Source organism: Polypterus senegalus, chromosome 11, assembly GCF_016835505.1.
Source record: "Polypterus senegalus isolate Bchr_013 chromosome 11, ASM1683550v1, whole genome shotgun sequence".
In the NCBI taxonomy this organism is placed as follows: domain Eukaryota; kingdom Metazoa; phylum Chordata; class Cladistia; order Polypteriformes; family Polypteridae; genus Polypterus; species Polypterus senegalus.
Window position 1 is genome coordinate 88,737,634 of NC_053164.1, and position 19,804 is coordinate 88,757,437.

The 19,804-nt window shown below is 36.8% G+C and overlaps 1 protein-coding gene across 3 annotated transcripts in view; it reads left to right on the forward strand.

Moving 5' to 3' along the window:
* The first annotated feature begins 964 nt into the window (after nt 1-964).
* The window catches only part of rbm14b (RNA binding motif protein 14b), a 31,524-nt gene continuing 12,684 nt past the window's right edge, over nt 965-19,804 (forward strand). The window contains exons 1-3 of one of the 3 annotated variants that reach the window (XM_039769210.1): nt 965-1,060; nt 8,634-8,995; nt 18,619-18,798. In XM_039769210.1, coding sequence (XP_039625144.1) covers nt 8,647-8,995; nt 18,619-18,798 — 529 coding nt within the window. In that variant the 5' untranslated portion in view covers nt 965-1,060; nt 8,634-8,646. Of the gene's footprint in view, nt 1,061-8,633; nt 8,996-18,618; nt 19,781-19,804 lie in introns of all 3 variants that reach the window. The other 2 variants (XM_039769209.1, XM_039769208.1) reach the window with 2 other exon arrangements.

Here is a 19,804-nt window from a genome sequence, read left to right on the forward strand (position 1 = left end):
TTGTTTAAACAAAATGGTGGAAACATTGGATGCCATCAGGAAAAATTACCTTCAGTAGATAGATAGATAGATACTTTATTAATCCCAAGGGGAAATTCACATAATCCAACAGCAGTATACTAATACAAAGAAACAATATTAAATTAAATAGTAATAAAAATGAAAAAAATGAAAATAAAATTAATGTTCGCATTTACTCCCCCGGGTGGAATTGAAGAGTCGCATAGTGTGGGGGAGGAACGATCTCCTCAGTCTGTCAGTGGAGCAGGACAGTGACAAAAGTCTGTCACTGAAGCTGCTTCTCTGCCTGGAGATGACACTGTTCAGTAGGCACTCTCTTGGAGCACTTTTAGCCAAAGGTACATTGCTCCACGGTGTGCTAAGAAGGGCTTAAAGCCGTGTACTTATTTTTATTTCTACGCAATATTTATTAATAATTTATATGTCTCTCGATGGATTGTATTCTTTCAGCTGTGCGCCTGTGTTTTTTTTACGTTTCTGCTGCTGATGCATCAATTTATTACTTTTCAAACATGTTTGGTTTCGCTCTCAGTCTGTGGTTGCCACTATTCATGCGCCGAATGCTGCTTTCAGTGCTGCCTATGACTGTGAATTGGATGGGTGGCACAAAAAACTGAGGAAATGAAATGTTGTAATAAAATGAATATGAGCTAGCGGAGACGAGATAAGCCTCCGATCTTGCAATGTAACTCTAATCTTTGTAGTAGGAAAAGAAAACCATGGATTAAAAATGAGTTTAAACGTGAAATTACACTTCAGATATACATTATTGTCCACAACTCGGATATACGGTTCCATGAATTTTACGCATTATTTCTAGGTTTCACATTTGTCGCTCACTGCCCCTGTTTACCATGATCTGTTTAAGTACAACTTCCTTCCGCTTATCAGCTCGCTTCCAATTCGTCAACTTCAGAGAACCGGATGTGATAAAATTTGTCAACGCCGCACGCCACTGCGCTGCCATTGGCTCAGCATCGCGTCGTAGAAAGAAGTTAAAGCAAGCGCGGCCATTTTCTGTTACGGCGCCAGCGTCAAGGTAAGTTGGAATAGTGGTTCTCATTGTGATTATTTGTTTAATATTTACCCAATTTCTCCCGATGTAACTTGCTATTTGTAGTTGATTATTTTAATAAACAATTTTACGAGTTCTAAAGTTTTACTTGGAGATATTGTATGCGTTGTAAGTGTAAAGTCGATTGCCTCTTTGTAAATGAGTCATTTTCAGGAAAGCAAAATTCGCCCTGACCGTAAAAAGAGCACACGATCGATATTTTAGGTTTAGGTTGTCGCCGCAGAAATTTGTATTGTTACAAAGAACAAGTTAAATTAGCATTCAGTAAGATACGAAATGTGTGGGTTAGATATTCGCCAATGTAGCGATATTGTTTTATTGTAAGACATAGGAAAATATCTTCATTATTGCTTTGTTCGTAAATTGTCTTTATCTGCCCTTTTAATAAAATCGTACACATTATTCTTATTGAAACAGGCTTAAATAACGTTACTGAAGTAAGGAATTGTTAAACGTAAAGGTCATACGCACCGAAGTGGTGCTTTTTGTACCGTGGCTTTGCGGCCGCCTTTTCCGGTTCCCAGCGGTCTTTTCGGTGTGATACTCTTCAGATGCGCGTGCGCTTGTTCTCGTGCACCCGTTTCCAGGAAGATACGATCGTGTTTTCCTTTAGGCAATATGCGTACATAAGTATGTGTAGTTCGCATGTCTTTAGTAGATATTAATAGTATATACTATTAAACACTTAGAAATATTTTGAGTTATTAGTCTTCTATAAAAACATTTTGAATCGTGTCTAGTCTGCCCTTAACACTTTTAAAGGATTTCATTGCACACATGTGCAAAGCGATGGCCGTCTAATTAAAAAATGTAAGGTAAATGTTGGTATTTATTTACAGCTAGACAATTGTGTTGCCATTTTGCCAACTGCTAAATTGTGAGTTTTTAAATGCGAAGAGTTTGAATTGGCATTAGCCGTCCATAAAACTGTTTTCTTCATGAGGTAGAAGTACAAAATAAGAACGGTTGCGTCAGGTATTCTAAATTTTAAAACGTGTGCTTGACTTCAAATGATTAAGATCTAAATATTTTTGATTGTAAAAGAAATACAGAGGTCACTAGGGGGCTGGATCCCTTTTAAAAGTTCAAAAACTGAAAATGTGATGTTCGGGAGTCGCCAGATAAAAAAAAGCCATTTCAAAGCATTCATGAATAATTCATCCAATAACAGAAATTAAATAAAACGAAGACAGGTTAAAACTTGCACAGACATTCTAAAATATTTACATCATTTAAGAAAAATATCCTTATTGATTTACTGACGTTAAATTCTGTGTGTAGCTTGTGTCTGTCATCAGCTGAGGTGATTTTCTTTTTTTTTTTTTTCCTTCCAACATTTCCTCTGACACACACCAGATGCTTCATAATACATCCTTTCAGTGATTTAAGGAGTTCATTTCTTACTTCAAGACATCTGAAAGTGGAGTTTAGTTTCTAAACAAGCAGGCTCAGGGTAATGACATCTATGTTTGATATCTAAAAGAAATGCAACTAAAAACATCCTATATGTAGTACAGGATTAAACATGAAAAGTTTTTCCAACTTTGCAGGTTTAATCCCTAATTTTTTTATTTATTTATTTATTTATTTTTTTTGGCAGTCTGTTAAAAAAACAAAAAACACAACAATGTTGCATTGTCCATAATGGGCAGATTTTTCCTTCTCTGTTCAAAATGGCTAATTGTAATGGTTCATTAATGCATTTGAACCAAATAATTATAAAAAGTAAAGCAAACAAACCGTCCCTGTTTTTTGCAGCATCCTATTGTCCTGGTACTTTGAAGCTATTGCCAGAATCATGTTTATTAGAATAGTGGTACAGCATAATAATTGACAGATCATGCTATTAACTGTATTCTCTCTTAAATCTGTGCAACAGATCAACTTATAGTGCAACTTCCTCATCTACTTTTAGAGAAGAGCTGATATTTGAGAAATAAAAAAAATATATATTCCAATGAACATGTTTAATTCGTCCCTCTGTTCTCATTTTTCTGTAATTTATTTTTATAAAAATGAAAAAAAATGATCTTATTGGTGATGGGAGACACCTCTTTAGTTGCACAGATTGTGGCATCATGGAACAAAGGATCACATTGACAAATTACATTTTTTTTTATTAACAATGGTAACAGGTTCCTACAGAGTAAGTAATTTGTCCTTGGTTGGCATTATTTCACATTTAAAAATTATGTGGTGACAGTTGCCCAAAGCCTTCTTCCAATTGTAAACTTTTAATTTTCTTCTTTCAAATGTAACCTGATTCTTACAGGTGACAGGTAAGTCTCAGCAACATATGTGATTCTTTTGTGGTCGTGATTTTCATTTTCAAACAAAATTGATTGATGTTATTACTTAAGCTTGTTTGTGTTACGCATTTCAAAACCATGCAATTAAAGTGCAAAATAGCTGTAAATGTACATTTGTATACTTTTCTTTCAGAAAGGTTGCATCCATTAACCACACTTTTGACTGAAAATGAATCATATTTGTAAAAACACCTGATCATCTTTGAAAAGCTATACGTTATTTTCAGCAATTTCAATGTGACTTTGAAAATAAAGCTGAAGAAAAAAAACACACACTTTTTAGCAAAAATTTACACTGGGTGTTAAACTCAAATTAAATGTTTGTTTTTATTATATAATAGTAATAATAATACTAGTTCACTGCTCAAAATGGTAAATGCGGGGAGGACCCAGGATCGGTCCTGCGACCTCTTAATTACAAGGCAGCAGTTCTTGCCTCTGTAACAGCCAAGAAAACATGTCTGTTTACTGTCGATTGATTTTTGGGGTTTGGTTTTTACGTATTAACAGCATCACTTAAATTAAATAATTTCTTTTTCTGGAGTTATATTCTTGAATAAAAAATGCTCGTTATATATTTTGTGAAAGTGTTTGATATTTGGACTCCACTCTTCACACATTATACACTTCACGTCAACATTTTGTAATTATTACTATAATATGAAAAGGTTGTTTTAGTTATTTGTTCAACATTTCTTGCCTCACATTTCCTGTCATCCTACATTTACACAGATCATTGTAGATACAGAACACACTTAAAATGTATGTATTCCAAATAATGATGTATTATTTACCCTATACAGCTGTAAGAATTTTTGTTTCCAAATTCAGCTGCCTCGGTGGGGGATGAGTGAGCAGGCTGCCAGTGCTGACTGTCACATTTGCAAACCATAGACGCTGATGAAGGGGTGCGAGGGAATTTAAGGTGGCCCGGCATTACAAATATTTTCGTAGGATTCAGGGATTCTAGTGTTAAGCATGTACTCCTTTGTAATATTCTTACTTATTATATAAGTTGTTTTGTGTTAACAAAAGTAAAAATACAATATTATGGCTCTTAAATTATATGTTTAGGTGCATCTTATTTAATTTTTATTTGACTTGTGAGGAACACAACTAACCTTTGGAGTGTTTAATAGTTACTAAGTAATTAAAATGCTACATTTTTGTAATCTGTGTATTTTGCAGGAAATTTGACTCTTAATACTTTTATTTTTTGAGGGACTGTTGTGAATTCTTTGATCAAGTGGGGTTATTTTTTCCTGTTGTCAACAGTTGATTTTGTGATATTTTTCATTTCTTTAGTCCTAAACCTCAAACTTCCACAATATGATAAAATAATTAAATTTTATTATATATAGCAGATCAGATCACATTTAAAAAATATATATAGTTTTTACAGGACTCTGAATGTTTTCACTTGATGGTCCTAGTGTTTGAATTAGTGCTTCTAACTTCAACAAAAAAATAAGAAATTGCAATATGAATGTAATGTAAATTGGACTGGCACAGCAAAAAAAAAAAACAAAAAAAACAAAAGTGCTTTCTAAGGGGTAATTAAGAAAAAAAAATCTGTATTTTGTCCTGGCCTTTTTGCCTTCAGCAAGCTGTTTGTGGACAAGGGGGCTACTTTTGTTGGTGTATATATTAATGAAGTTAATATTACATATTATTGATAAATTTTAAAAAAAAACTTCATACTAAGTTTTATCAAAAGTATGTGTTAGTCCTAAATGTTGAAACATATTGAGTAAGTTAAATATTAACAAACTGGAAACTGTAACTAGGTTCTTTTCATTGTTTTTGCCAGAAGGCTAGTAGTATCAAAAGCAGACTAAAGGCATTTATTTGCCAGCTCCTCTCTCTCTGTCAAATGCGTCTTCGGTAAAAGGTAATTGCTTTCACTATTAGAAATTCCTAGATAAGTAATTTTATTGTCGAATCTTTATTCTATTTAAGCATTTTTCTGTATTTAGTTGAAAAAGAAAATGAAGAGCTGTAGTAGCCAGCAAGCATGATAGCTAAATTTGGCATTTCTGTTTAGTTATACAGATACAGCCAGCTTAATTTAAGATGATTGAAAAACTAGAATTTTGGTTGCAATTTAAAACTTAGTTTTGGCAGTGGACATTTTCAATTTAAAAGTAGTCTGTTGGTAATCAGTTACTTATTCTATGTTCATTAGTGCATTGCATGTAGTGATGTATGTTTTTACCATTCTAATGCAAGTATGTTATTTTTGAGGACAGTGGTGTGGCAACTGTTGTATATTTCAGCAGGACATTTCTATATTGCAGTGAACCAATGACAATCTCTAGGGTGAACTGTACATAAAGTAAGGCACGATAAAGCCACTTCACATTAGAAGAAAGGAAAACATACACACCAATTAACGCAGATATTGGAGAAACTAAACCTCTCCGGCTCCTTGTGCCTTAGAAAAAGTAAAGTCAAAGTCTCGCTCAGCTGAGCCTGAAAGTGAGTGAAAAATAATTTTAAAGGAGATTATGTTAAGCCATGTTTCATGGTGGCAACTTCCTGGAAACAAATAGATAATTGTAACACTGATAGAGCTAGTATCTTTTTATTTTTTTTTTCACCGTTTATTAAACTGCTCCCCTTTAAAAAATACTATAGGGCAAAATAAAACATATTAACAACAGTGTTACATCCTTTCCTGTGTTAGAACTAGGGTTTAATAAAGGGTCGGGGTTGGGGATATTAGATGCACATTTGCAGTTTTTTTTTTTGCTTGCTCATTGCAGGGTAGTATGTCACTGCCTGAAGTGCACGATCAACTTATAGGCTGATTTTTGTGCCGAAGTGTTTGTTTAAATTTGCATTTCTCCTTTAAATAATCGTTTAATTGGAAAATACTGTATACGTGTGCACATTCTCTAGGCTGTAGTTGATTTTGAAATTGTTATTTAATTTGGGGGGGGGAAATCCTATTTTTAAATAAAAACCACTTCTGTCTCCTGGACAACATGGGTATAATGGTTTACATTTGATATTTCCTTTCTTACTTGATCAAAAATTTAAAGTAGCCAACGGCACACCACTAGTTCACATGTGGTATTGAAAGACTAAAATAACATGTCTTGTTAAGAAGGCTCAACAGTGTCTTTGCTTTTTAAGAAAACTGGAGACAGTCTGTCTTCTTGGTTCCTCACTTAAATGTAAATGTAAAATATAGAGCATACTGAATTGGCCGCATGCAAAGACCTACTGTATAATGATTGACTACAGCTGTAATCATAAAAACAGGACATTTATGACAAAATGCCTAAAGTACTTTTTTTTGTGGCAGACCCACACACCTCAACAGCAAACTGCCCTCTGCAATTCTGCAAGTTATATTTTTTAAGATTCAGTGCTTTACCATCAGACAATGACAGATTATTTTGAATTCAGTTTTTTTTAATTATTTTACTTACCCATGTAGTATGTAGTAAAGAGAAAAATGTTTCAACTCCTGTTTTCATGAAGAATAGAACAAAGATGTTTATGATATAATAATGGCCAGTGTTGTACAACGGCAAATGATGGAAAAACCATCTTTGAGGAAAAGAACAAAATCTCACATTACTCATGCCGCATTATCCACTTGTCTATTATCCAGCTGTTATGTTCAAAATGTGCAAAACACATGGAACTTCAGTTTTCCTATTTATGTGCATGCTGATGATTCAAGACATAGCTATGTCTATGTCAGTATATTAGATAAGTCTCTTTTTGAGAATATCCAATAATCCGAATAAAGTGAAAATTTTTCTTCCTACACTCCTTAACCTTTTCACATAATTTGCTGTTGTACTGCATTGTTTACTATTGCCATCTGTTATGTCAGATTTTCTTGTTCCATTCAGGAAGGAATCGTAATATTAAAAATATTTCTTTGCCACCACTACAAAATACATAGTGTGTAGCATTAAACAATTTTGACTTAAAGGCTATTGAACTTATTGTGATACAGTCTTATGCTTGACTTTTTGCCACAACTCCATTATGTAGGAATCTGCACTACGTATCGGCACTATTTATTTCTAATGGAGGTTTGGCGTTTTTCAAGTTGAATTTATTTCCTTACAAATCTGGTATATATACATTTATCACATGAAATTGTGTTCTAAAGTTGTGTTTTCTATACATTTAAAAAAAAAAAATAAATAAATAATACAGTATGTGTCCTGGCATCTTTCAGTGGAAGCCATGGAGCACAGGGCCCAACAGGAGAACAAAAGCCTAAAAACCTACTGAGTTTTGCTATAGGCATAAACATATATTTTCCAGCACATGTTTGTGACGGCAAAAGGGATGTGGAAATAATACTTTTATTGTATATACCTTGTACCATTTTTCTTCAGGCATGGATACTTTTGCTATTTGCTTGTGTGTTAGCAGTGGCCTTTGTGTGAGGAGTTCTGGTATAAATACGGGAGTAAATGGACACACTACCAAGCGCGTTGTAGAACAGTTTAGTGTGTTGTTTTTATCTTTTGAGAGGACACAACAACCCTGAGGGTTCAAGTTTGTCGCAGAAGAAGAAAAGCAAAATAACTGACTCTCATATTTGTTTTTTTGGTTCAAAAATGTGATGTGTAAGGTATTTTACAATGTTTGTATAATCTCAAGATGCATATTAAATATCTAACTCTTTCCTTGAAAAACTAATTGTTTCCCCAGAGTTTCCATTATAAAACTCCTTTAAAACTCCTTGTAAAATACCTTACACATCACATTTTTGAACCAAAAAAACAAATATGAGTCAGTTATTTTATATCATATAAACATATCATATATGTGTGTGTGTATATGTGTATGTGTGTGTGTATATGTGTATATGTATATATATATATATATATATATATATATATATATATACACGTATGCATACATACATATATATACACATATATAGATACATATATATATATTTTTTTTTAATTTCGATTACTTATTTATTTTTGATGCTCATTGCTCTTGTTATTAATTTGTGTTTGCTTTGTCTTTGTACCATGTGCTGTATTGCTCATTTTTGTACAGAGACAGATTATACTTTATATTACCAGCTGGTATTAGCCACAAATTTTTGAATATTTTATTTAATCTCGCTGTAGATTTTTCATTGTTGACTAATGGCACTCCTAATATGCTGCATTATATTTAAGATTCTTCTCTCTGTCCTTCCAATTTATAACTTCCCCCTCCCCTTCTTGCTTCATCAGGTGGACCTGAAGGATGGCCGCAGGGACCACTGTGAAAATATTTGTCGGGAACCTGTCAGTAGATACGTCCCAGGAGGAGCTTGCTGCGATCTTTGAACCCTATGGCACTGTGGTGAGTTGCAGCGTCCTCCGCCAGTTCGCTTTCGTCCATCTGGCAGGATTGGAGGGGGCAAAACGTGCCATCCAGCAGTTGAATGGGTGTGAATTCAAAGGGCGCAACCTGGTAGTGGAGGAGTCTCGTGGCCGCCCTGTTAATTCCACCAAGGTGTTTGTGGGCAACCTGACTGCCCTCTGCACTGCCCAGGACCTAAAAGAACTCTTCCAGACCTTCGGCAAGGTGCTGGAATGCGACAAGGTTAAAGGTCAGGACCTTAATTTTATCCTTTAATTTCTTTCTTTTGTTATTTCATTTAATCCTAATAGCACCTTCATACTGTCTTGTATTAATTATTTAAAAAATGCAGAAGTTGTCAAGGCTGATATTTCATACTCCTGTGATTATGATGATTAACATTACCTTTGCTTTACAGCCGGAATATTTTAGGCTGTTTATTGTGATTTGAAATGTCAACACTTCCCACACCCTTTCGGTTTATTGTTGTAATTGTGAAGAATGATGTAACAGGCTGTATGTAGTTATTCGATGTACTGCTGTATAAGTACATATGTCCGTGTTAGTTTATTTGTTACAATGAATGGCTTTATATCTTTAGACAAAGCGTGATATTAAATAACCAGAATAAATATGGATCATCATTTCCAAATTGCTACATAATAATTTATATATAAGTAATAAAATTGTTGAATACCTGTATTACCAGTGATAGATAGATGTTCAGCCAGCGAAGTCTGAACTTTAGCATATATTGACACTAAAGTTGTTCACACATTACACAAACTCTAGTTGGAGTAGATATCAAAATTAATGACCGTAATTGCAGATCATGTCGCATTCAGGATGTGAGATTGCCTGGCTAGGGATAATGGGGAATGACAAGTTGAATGACTGTTAATACTTTTAGTACAGAAATGTGCTGCAACTGCCCCCAACTCTCACATGATTATGTAAATAAAATCTGCAGCTTAAAGTTTTGTAGTATGACAGAAGCTTTATCTTGAGAGTGAACTAGTGTTAATCTAATCGATAGGCAGCCAATTTAAATGGGCTGAATTTCAGTTCAAATGGACAACCTGAAAAATATTTGTCAGTATCTGCTTTTCTGAAGTAATTTAATTGGAATACTCCTTTCTTTGGGTATCTGAAGAAATGTATGTTGTTGCAGATGAAACTTCCTGTAAACTAAGAGCATCCAGGAAGAGTTTTGAAGGACATAAAAGACCAGAAAATTGTCTTTTGCATTAAAGAAAGTAGAGTATTAAATTGAGTAAAAGGAATCATGGTTATTCAACCTGTACATTGAGAGAAAAGGCAAACACATATTTTGTCCATCTGAACTTTGAGTAGGTGAAAAAAGAGGCATATATTTGATAGAAAAGAGCTGCTTTAATGTGTTTAGATTTTTTAATTAAAATGGCCACTGCATGTTTGAATGTGGATGATGATTGAGCTTGTCTTTAGTACAGCAGCTCACATTTTTAAATTTGGGGAGAACAAAGCTAAGAATTTGATCATGTTGTTTAGTAAATAATATGCTTATTTATTATATTTATCCATTTTAGAAGTAAACTTAAGTACATTAGCCTTGTATCCTCCTGATAAACATTAATTACAAGCAACAATTCTAAAAGATGTTAAGACAAGAATTTTTTTCTTTTATGATATCTGCATTATAGAGAAGTATTTTTGTACAGATTGTATTGGAATTTTAATTATTTTAGTATTTTTTTCATAGTCACTAAACAAGTCTACCAATTTTCATTTTATTAATTAAGATAATAATAATCAGTAATAATTCTTTACATGTATATTGCATTTTCCTCGCTACTCGGATGGGTTTACGTAGCAAGTGGGAAGCCACTCAAATACCACTGAAGTGCAGCATCCACATGGATGATGCAATTGGCAACATTTTGCACAATTGCGATCACCACATATTAGCTGTTGCGGGAAGAGGTAAGATTGCTAAGTTGAGACAGAGGATGATTAGGTAAAACTTGCTGTCTGCATGTACGGTTTTCATATAAAGACCATCACAAAACATAATCGCAAACGGAACTTTGCACGATACCTTGGTGAGCTCTGTGAGCCATGCTGTTTCGTTGAAGAACACATGTGCGGCAGGATGACGCCTGACCTCTTGCTACATCCTAACAGTGTAATCTTTCGTTTTTACGCCTTGTGCAAATGCATTGTTCTTACATGTGAGTGGACGTTTCTCACGTGGAGGGGCTTCTGTTCTCTTTCTCCAATGTAGAACCCTCATCCTTCACCTCTGGTATAGCACGTCTTTATTTGAAAACAGCAATGTCAGATTAGAGGGAGCGTGAAAGTGACTAAGAGAATAAAACTGAATTTAAAAAAAAGCTAACCTTTTCATGTACCATAAATTTACACTGGCTCTTAGACTCAAATCAAATGTATGTTTTTATTGCGCAATGGTAACAATAAGAGCAGCTCGCTACTCAAAAAGGTAATTCTGGAGTAGCGCCCGGAATTGATCCCGCGACCTCGTATTGACTATGAGTCAGCAGTTCTTCCCACTGCACCACCCAAGTAATACGTTCTCCTGTGTATAATTCGGGACTTGATTTTACAGTATAATTTGTGGTATTTTATAATGTTGTTCATATAAGTTGAATGCAGAAGACTCACACTGTTGTTACAGGGGACTATGATACCTTAACACCCACCTGAGAGTAAACACGGAGCACACTGCCTTTTTTTCTATGTGAGTGTGGCAATGCACTGTATCAGCGCTTGCTCATAACCCCCCCAAACAGTACCCAACCACACAGTAATACCCAAACTATTCCAAAACAACGTTTACACTGATTTGTGTGTTTTTTTTTGTTTTGTTTTTTTGTTTTGTTTTTTTTTTCTCGCCCCCTCATACACCTTTATCATAAGAGCATCCTTTATCTGCGATGGAATTGATCAGAAGAAAATATGAAGCTGGTTTTAAATTAAACATCATTGAAGTAGTGAAAGAGATTGGTAATTGCGCTGCTGCAATAAAATCCGATGTGTCTGAGAAACTGATGCAAGATTGCAGGAGGCAAGAAGATGTGAAAAAATATTGTCGCATTTTTGAACAGGCGTATAAGTCGGGGTCTGATTTTTATGATCGATTTCTTTTGGGTTTCAAGACCTTATACGTATTTACAGTATATTCTTGAATAAAAGCACACTTGTTTTGTTATTACATGTACCTTTTGTGAAAGTGTTTATTTGATATTTGGACTTAAGTCTTGACATATTACACACTTCATGTAATAATTTTGTCATTAGCACTATAAAATGAAAAAAGTTTCTATTTTAGGTATTTATCAAACATTTATTGCATTTCTCGGATTTCCTGTCCTCCTACATTTTACGTAGATCGATGTGGACACGGAACACACATGAAATGCGTGTGTTCCAAATTACAATATATCATTTACTCTATACAATTCCAGGTACTTCGCACATAGATAAACAATGTCTTGAGCTGGGATAACTTACTTCACGAATTAAGTTGCGGGGGTAGGGGGTATAATAGCAGACAGCTCGTGCTGATCAATACAGTTACAGTCAAACAACACTGATGGAGAGGTGAGAAGTAATCTCAGGCCACTTTAAATTCGAGTTTTTCGTAGGTTTTAGGGATTCTAGAGTTAACAAAGAGCAGTGTTTCCAAACTGTGTACCATATTTGCATGAAGAATGGTGAAAACTTAACTTAGTCACCACAGTTGCAGTTTTCAAAATCTATGGTTATGGTCTTTCAATAATTTCTTTATTGTTGGCCATAGCTGACATAATATGCATATTCATTTGGATTTTCCAGCTTAAAGTATGTGGAAATTTGTAATAAAATGCACATTTTTTGCAATCTTGATTTGCAAATTAAAGCCATTTGCATGGTGTTATATTTGAAGCAACAAATTAGAATGAAATGTTGGGCGAAAACAGGAAGGAGAAGTGCAGTATAGATATGTATTTGTAGACAACATTGACGTCCATTTTAAAATAACAAGTGTAATAAAAAACATGACCTTATTTATATGACTGTCATAACCATATTTTCTAAATAGGTGGGGTCCTACCAAAATATATCCCAACAGGAAAATGAAAAAAATTGATTGAATCATTGAACTGATTGAAAAAGGTCTTGGCAGACCTCTACAAAATAAGGCTCAGTAGCTTGCACAACAGGTTACTGACTGCACAAAACATAGGCACAGCTGAATGAAATCCATATGCGAGTGTCCTCTTAGCGGCCCAGAGAAGATTCCAGGAAATAGTGTTGGTGGGTTATGTAGCAGCTCACAAACCTTTATTATGAATGGAGAAAGGTATTGTGGACAAGTCTGAGATTTTGGGGTCATTGTGAATTGTTTATGTAAGTCATCGAGCTGGTGAAATAATACATTTTTGATTTGATTTTTGAAATACTTTGTTAATCCCTGAGGCACAGTTGTATTTTCGTGTGACCTTTGGGGGTCAGAATTAAAGGTCAGCCAATGTACAATGTCCTTAGAGCAATTTTCAGGTTAAGGGCCTTGTTCCTGGGCCCGATGGAGTTCAATTAACAGTATATAAAGCAGCAGTTAAGCATGGAGGTGGAAGCGTTACAGTTTGTGGGATGTTTTGCGGTCTCTAAAGTTGGTGACCTACAGCAAGTGACTGGAATACTGAATCAAAAAAGGGGCTTTGCAGTATTCACCAACGATATGTCCAGACATCTGGTTAAGACTTATTGGCCAGCCTTTGCGGTACAGCAGGATGATGACTCAAACCATGCATCCAGCTTTTGTGAGAATTATTTGAAGAATGAGTAAGATGAAGGCTGGCTAAAAGTGATGGCATGGCTTGCACAATCACCTGACCTTAACTTTGTTTGATTTGGGATGAAATGGGTAAGAAGGGTTTAGGTTAAAAAAAATGACTATCATTGTCATTTGTGGGCACTTTCAGAACAACATCCTAAATATTTTAATGGAATTCCTTTGATATAAGGGATAATTTCAGTATTTATCAAGTTGAAATTTTTTCTGCACAATTAGGGTGTGTATTAGTTTGCTACATGAAATTGTGCTTTGAAGTGAAGCACACTCTTAACACCCAAGTTAATTAAGCTTCAGGGATATCGGTCTATCCAGTTGAGAAGCATAAGCGATTGTGAGTCAACTTCACCTGCTTTGGTGAAAATCAAAGTGACAAAAGGTGCACTTGAAAGGCCAAAAAGTGAATGGTTTTGCAGGTGGTGGCCACAGACAATTGCTTTCTCAGAATCAGAGTTCACTTGACTGGCCAGGTACACTAATATGTACTAGGGGTTAGTCATGATAGTATTGTATTCTGTGCTGTTGCTTGTATGTTGCACCAAAAGATAAATATAAGAATTTAAAATATAAAATATGATGCAGCATACAAGGGGAATACAAAAAAATAAAGATATAGTAGGATTAAAATGTCCAGGCAGTCTAGTGTACAGGTTTACCGAGTAGAAGCTTAGACATAATTAGTAAGAATAACTACACGGTTTGGGGACTGTTTAGGCAATGTGGTGTTTTAGCTTTCACTTCACAAAAACGTTTGTCAGGCAAAGTCTTTGGTACAGGTGATTTCCCTTTGCGAGTTGGATCAGCAAAGATCTTTGTGGCCTCTTCCTTACCCCGGACTCGTATAATACTTCGGTGTGTTTAAGTAGGAGCCTATGATCCTTTCACAGGCTTTGATGATGGCATTGGAGATTGGCCTTGACCCGAATAGAAACGGCACCAAACCAGATCCTTTCACAGGCTTTGATGATGGCATTGGAGATTGGCCTTGGCCCGAATAGAAACAGCACCAAAACAGACAGTGATAAATTAGATCAGAATGGACTCTAATGGCTGTGTAGAATTGGACCAATATTGCTTGAGAAAGTTTGAATTTCATCAGCTGATGCAAAAAGAATATTCTCTGATGGGCTATCTTAATAATGTATGTAATATTATTGTCCCACTTAGGGTTTTAGAACATCACTGTGCTCAAGAACTTAAATGATTCTGACAACCCAGCTGCTGAGCCATTTATAGCAGGTGACTGTTTCCTGAAATCTCTGATCTTCTCCTGAGTTTTTTTTAATGTAAAGGTCCAATTATTATGCCTGCACCAGAATGTCTGTTTTTTCCACCTTTGTTTGAAATGATACTTATTGGTGTTATATCCACTTCAAATTTAAGAAGTTTGAAAGACAAATTGCCAGGAATTCTTTTGTAGCATTCTTGAGGTAATTCAGAGTAAGGTATTCAAAGGTCTTCATACCACCGTGTTATCTTTCAAAGCAACCATAAAACTGATTTAAAAGATGAGCCAGACTGGGGTCAGCAGAACTATTTGTTTGTTTCTTGTAGTTAGTGACCTGTTTAAGGCCTCTACAGACTGATGAGCTATCATTTACAGACAGTTGTCCTAGTTCTGGGCAGTATACCAGTTCATACCGAAAAACATTTTTTATTTTTGTTATTATATGGATTTTTCTTATTTTGCAACACTGGTTCAAATTGCCTAAACAATGTTCAGATTGTGGCTCAGTGGGAAACTGTTTAAGGGGGACATTTTTCACTGCTACACCGCTAAACACATACAACAGAATACATGCGTTAATTGGAGGTGTTGCACGGGGGCTCTTTTTCACTGCTAAACAGGTATGCATTGGAGTATGTGCAGTAGTGGAGGTATTGCACGGTGAAAATGGACAGAGAACATTCCGAAACGGAAGCTGTAGCAGACGATAAAGTTGAACATGATGACACAGAAGAACTTTTGCTGGAAAAAGGAGTCGCGTCTATTGTCTTAAGATACTTTGGATTTAAAAGGTCAGATGTAGATCTGTAGACCATTATGTTCAAATGTGTAAATACTGTTTCTATTCTTCCGGATAATACTGCAAGCCAAGTTGTACTTGTTTTATTTTTTTCAATACTGTGTAATGTGTCTGGGTACTGTGTAATAGTGTGACGACATGTTGACTTTATTCTCGTAATTTTGTCATTTTAGTAGACCATTGTAAACTAAACTTCATCTTAAAATGAATACAGTATTTCATTTACTAGGTTTTCTTAAACCCCGTCGTAAGTTAAATAGCACATTAAATGCTTTGTGTTAAGTGGTCCCCAAGCCATGTTGAGTGCTACATGCTTCTTAAACTGACTTCCTCTTGCAATAAGAGGAGGTACAGGCAGCACACAGAATACATTCACTTCATGATATTCCTACTCCCTGAACATTTAGAATGCTAAGATAAGTACTTGATATAATTTTCATGATACCAAGTATTTATCTTCGCATTCAAAATTTTCAGAGAGCGGGAACATCATGAAGTAAATGGATTCTTTGCGGCAATCCCTGCCTGCACCCCCTGTTGCCTGAAGAAGGGGCCTGAGTTGCCTCGTAAGCTTGCATATTGTAATCTTTTTAGTTAGCTAATAAAAGGTGTCATTTTGCTTGTCTTTTATCTACATTCATAATGGCTAACACGATACAACACCCTAGTACTACCCCTTTGAAAACTATCACTTTATGGGACCATGCAAACCTGTATTAATACTTGTGTGCACATTAAAATGTTGTTTTTTTTTTGTACAATAACCAATTCCACTGTCATGAGAATTGTACATTCTAGCCAGTCTACTGCAGTAATTGCAGTGAAAAATGTGGTTAAAAAATACCGTTGAATACAGTGAAACCAGTATAATTTAGAAAAATACCATGATATAGAGTTTTGGTCATACCGCCCAGCACTAAGTTGTTCCTGTAGCTTATCTGAGTACAAGTACGTTCTTTCTTTTCATAACTTAGATCCGTTTCCTGTATTACTCATGATTGCCAGATCTGTAAGCACTCTAAATAAGCTCTGGAGTTATCCAAGGCTCTAAAATGTACAATTGTTTTTGTTGAAATACAAAAATTTTCACACAAAAAATAGTTTCAGCATCAGTGTATTTGTGGATTTTGGAGGTGGCAGTTTTTAAGGCACTCCATTCTATACTGGAAAAGCAGTCTTGAAGCTCCTCTGTTGCCTTCATGGTCCACTTTCAAGCTGTTCTTTTGTTTCAGAAAAAGTAAAGTATGTTTTAGTACGACTGTCTTTGCCAGCAAACACGTGTCAGACATGTGCCAAGCAGTGTTTGCCAACTTCTTGAAGCTTTAAAAAAAAAAAAGAGGACCCCGGCTCTTCTGCCTCTGGTCCTCTACAGTGGGACTACCTGTTTAGTTTCATAAGCACCTGTGATCAACAAAGTTGTATGGTTCACTGATGTAGTTATAATACCTGGAATCGCATCAGGTGGCACACTGTGACAGAAAAGAGGACCAAACTACTATAACTGCCATCCTAGGCATCATCTTGTAATATCCTTATTCTTCCTGACTGATTCTTCTTTAGTTTTGTGTTTTGCTGTGTCCTTGTCACTGCTGGTAGCATGAGGTTGTACCTGCAGCTGGTTCAGTTCGCAAAGTTGGTCCATCTCCTCCAGGACGGCACATCCGTATGTGCCATTGCAAGAAGGTTTGCTGCATCTCTCAGCACAGTCTCAAGAGCATGGAGAAGATACCAGGAAACGGGACATTACACGAGGAGAGCTGAACAGGGCCATAGAAGCGCATAAAACCAGCAGCTTTACCAGTATCTGCCCCTTTATGCGAGAAGGAACAATAGGAGCACTGGCTGAGACCTATAATTGGACCTCCAGCTGGCTACTGTTCATATTTCTGACCAAACTGTCAGAAGTAGGCTCCATGAGGGTGGCATGAGGGTCTAATGTCCTCTAGTGGGACCTGTGTTTACAGCCTATCATGGTGCTGCTCAATGTGGTATTGTCTGGTGGAAGCCCAATTGGCGGCTCTGCAGTTGGCACCCAATTGTCTTCATACATGAAAGCAGGTTTACTTTGAGATGTGAAGAGAGTCTGGAGACGTCACTGTGAACATTATGCAGCCTGCAACAACATTCAGCATATCCAGTTTGGCAGTGGGTCAGTGATGGTCTGGGAGGGCATATCCTTGGAGGGACACACTGACTTCCATGTGCTAGGCAGTGGTACATTGGCTGCTGTTAGGTAGTGGGATGAAATCTTCAAAGCCATTGTCAGAACCTACACTGGTGCAGTGGGCCCTGGGTTCCTCCTCTTGAAGGACAATACTTGGCCTCATGTGGCCAGAGTGTGTAGACAGTTCCTGGATTATTAAGGCATTGATGCCATTGACTGGCCCGCATATGCCCCAGCTCTGCTTTTGTAATGTCTCGTCCCCTCCATGCTCTTGAGACTGTGCTAGGAGATGCAGCAAACCATCTGGCAATCGGCTACAGGTTCTGTTTCATGCTACCAGTAGTGACAAGGACACTACCAAAATGCAAAACCAGAGAAGACTCAGTCAGGAAGGATAAGTACAGAGCAATTGTTTGTGGCCACCGCCTGCAAAAACTATTCCCTTTTTGGGGGTTGTCTTGCTGTTACCTCACCAGTGCACCTATTGTCACTTTCATTTGCACCAAAGCCGGTGAAGTTGATTCACAATCACTTATGCTTCCTAACTGGACAGATTGATATCCCTGAAGTTTATTTGACTTGGTGCAAGACTGTGATGATTAAGTGTTCCCTTAATTTTGTGAACAGTTTTACATAGATAAAGATTGATATATAAATATAAAAGATATTATGAAATCTGCCTGCAACATTGATAGTTGTCAAACTATTGAATAGTGCATCATATTAGATGATGACTAATATTTGTAAAGTAGGTTTGAGTCAAAAGAAGTAGTAAATATCTTAATGCTTTATTGTAAATATCTCTCTCTTTGTGACTTCCCCAACTCCCCTCCCCTTTTTTCCTCCAGGTTATGCCTTTGTTCATATGGAAAAAAAAGAAGACGCCCTCCAAGCCATTGAAACCTTACATGGGACCACCTTTAAGGGACGCCCTCTATCTGTTGAGCTCTCCAAGGTTCAGCCAAGCAAACGAGCACCCACTGGAAAAATCCCTTGCGTTAACTGTGGGAAGCATGGTCATTATGCAGGTGACTGCCCATTATCTCAGACTCAGTCTGCTCTAGAGCAGTATCAGTCACAAGTGGCAGCAGCAGCTGCAGCTGGTGTGCAACTACAGTCTCATTTCCAAGTTCAACATCCTGTCCATAATTCTTTGTATGCAGCTTCCATTGCCAATCAGGTCTATGATGCTTCTTTTGGCTCATTAGGGAGCTCTGTGTATGCTTCTGCTTATGGTGCAGATGGAAACCCAGTGAATGCTGCAGCTGTTTATGGGAGCATGGCAAACTCCATGTATGGTTCAGTTGCAAATCCTGCAGTCTATGGATCAGTAGGAAACTCTGTCTATGGGTCCATGGCAGATTCAGTGTATAGCTCAGTAGCCAATGCAGCAGCTGCATATAGTGCTATGGCTAACCAAGCATATACTACTGTTGCAAACCAGGTTTATGCAAGCACAGTTAGCAATCAAGCATATCCTTCAGTTAGTAATGCAGTTTATGCCACTGTTGGTAATCCAGTTTATGGTACTGTGAGTGGTACAGTGGGTGATGCAGCAGCTGCGGCTGCTGCGGCAGCCGCAGCTACCAATTCAGTGTATGGTGCCACAGTGGCCAATCAAGTTTATGGCTCTGTTGTAGGCTCTTCTCTCTATAGCTCCATGGCAAATTCTGCCTATGGAGCAATTGGAAGTGCCATGTCAGTAGGAGATCCCGCCACGCAAGCTGTGCTAGAGGCTGCACGAGCACAGTACTATTCTCAAAAGCAGCCTTCAGTGTCAGACCATCGTACTACTGCTGATTCCACATCCCTCGTTCAGAGAGAAGAGAGGAGACCACCCTCCCCTGCTTCCCCTTATGGAGCTCGGGACCGAAGTCCTGTGCACCGATCTGCTCATACTCCCCCTGATCCAAATCCAAAGGGCTTTCTATACCAGCGGGCTCGTGCATCAGCATCATCACCCTTCAGTACTGAAGAAGAAAGGAGATCTGACTCTGACCCAATTTCCAGGTATGTTCATACATTCGGGTACTG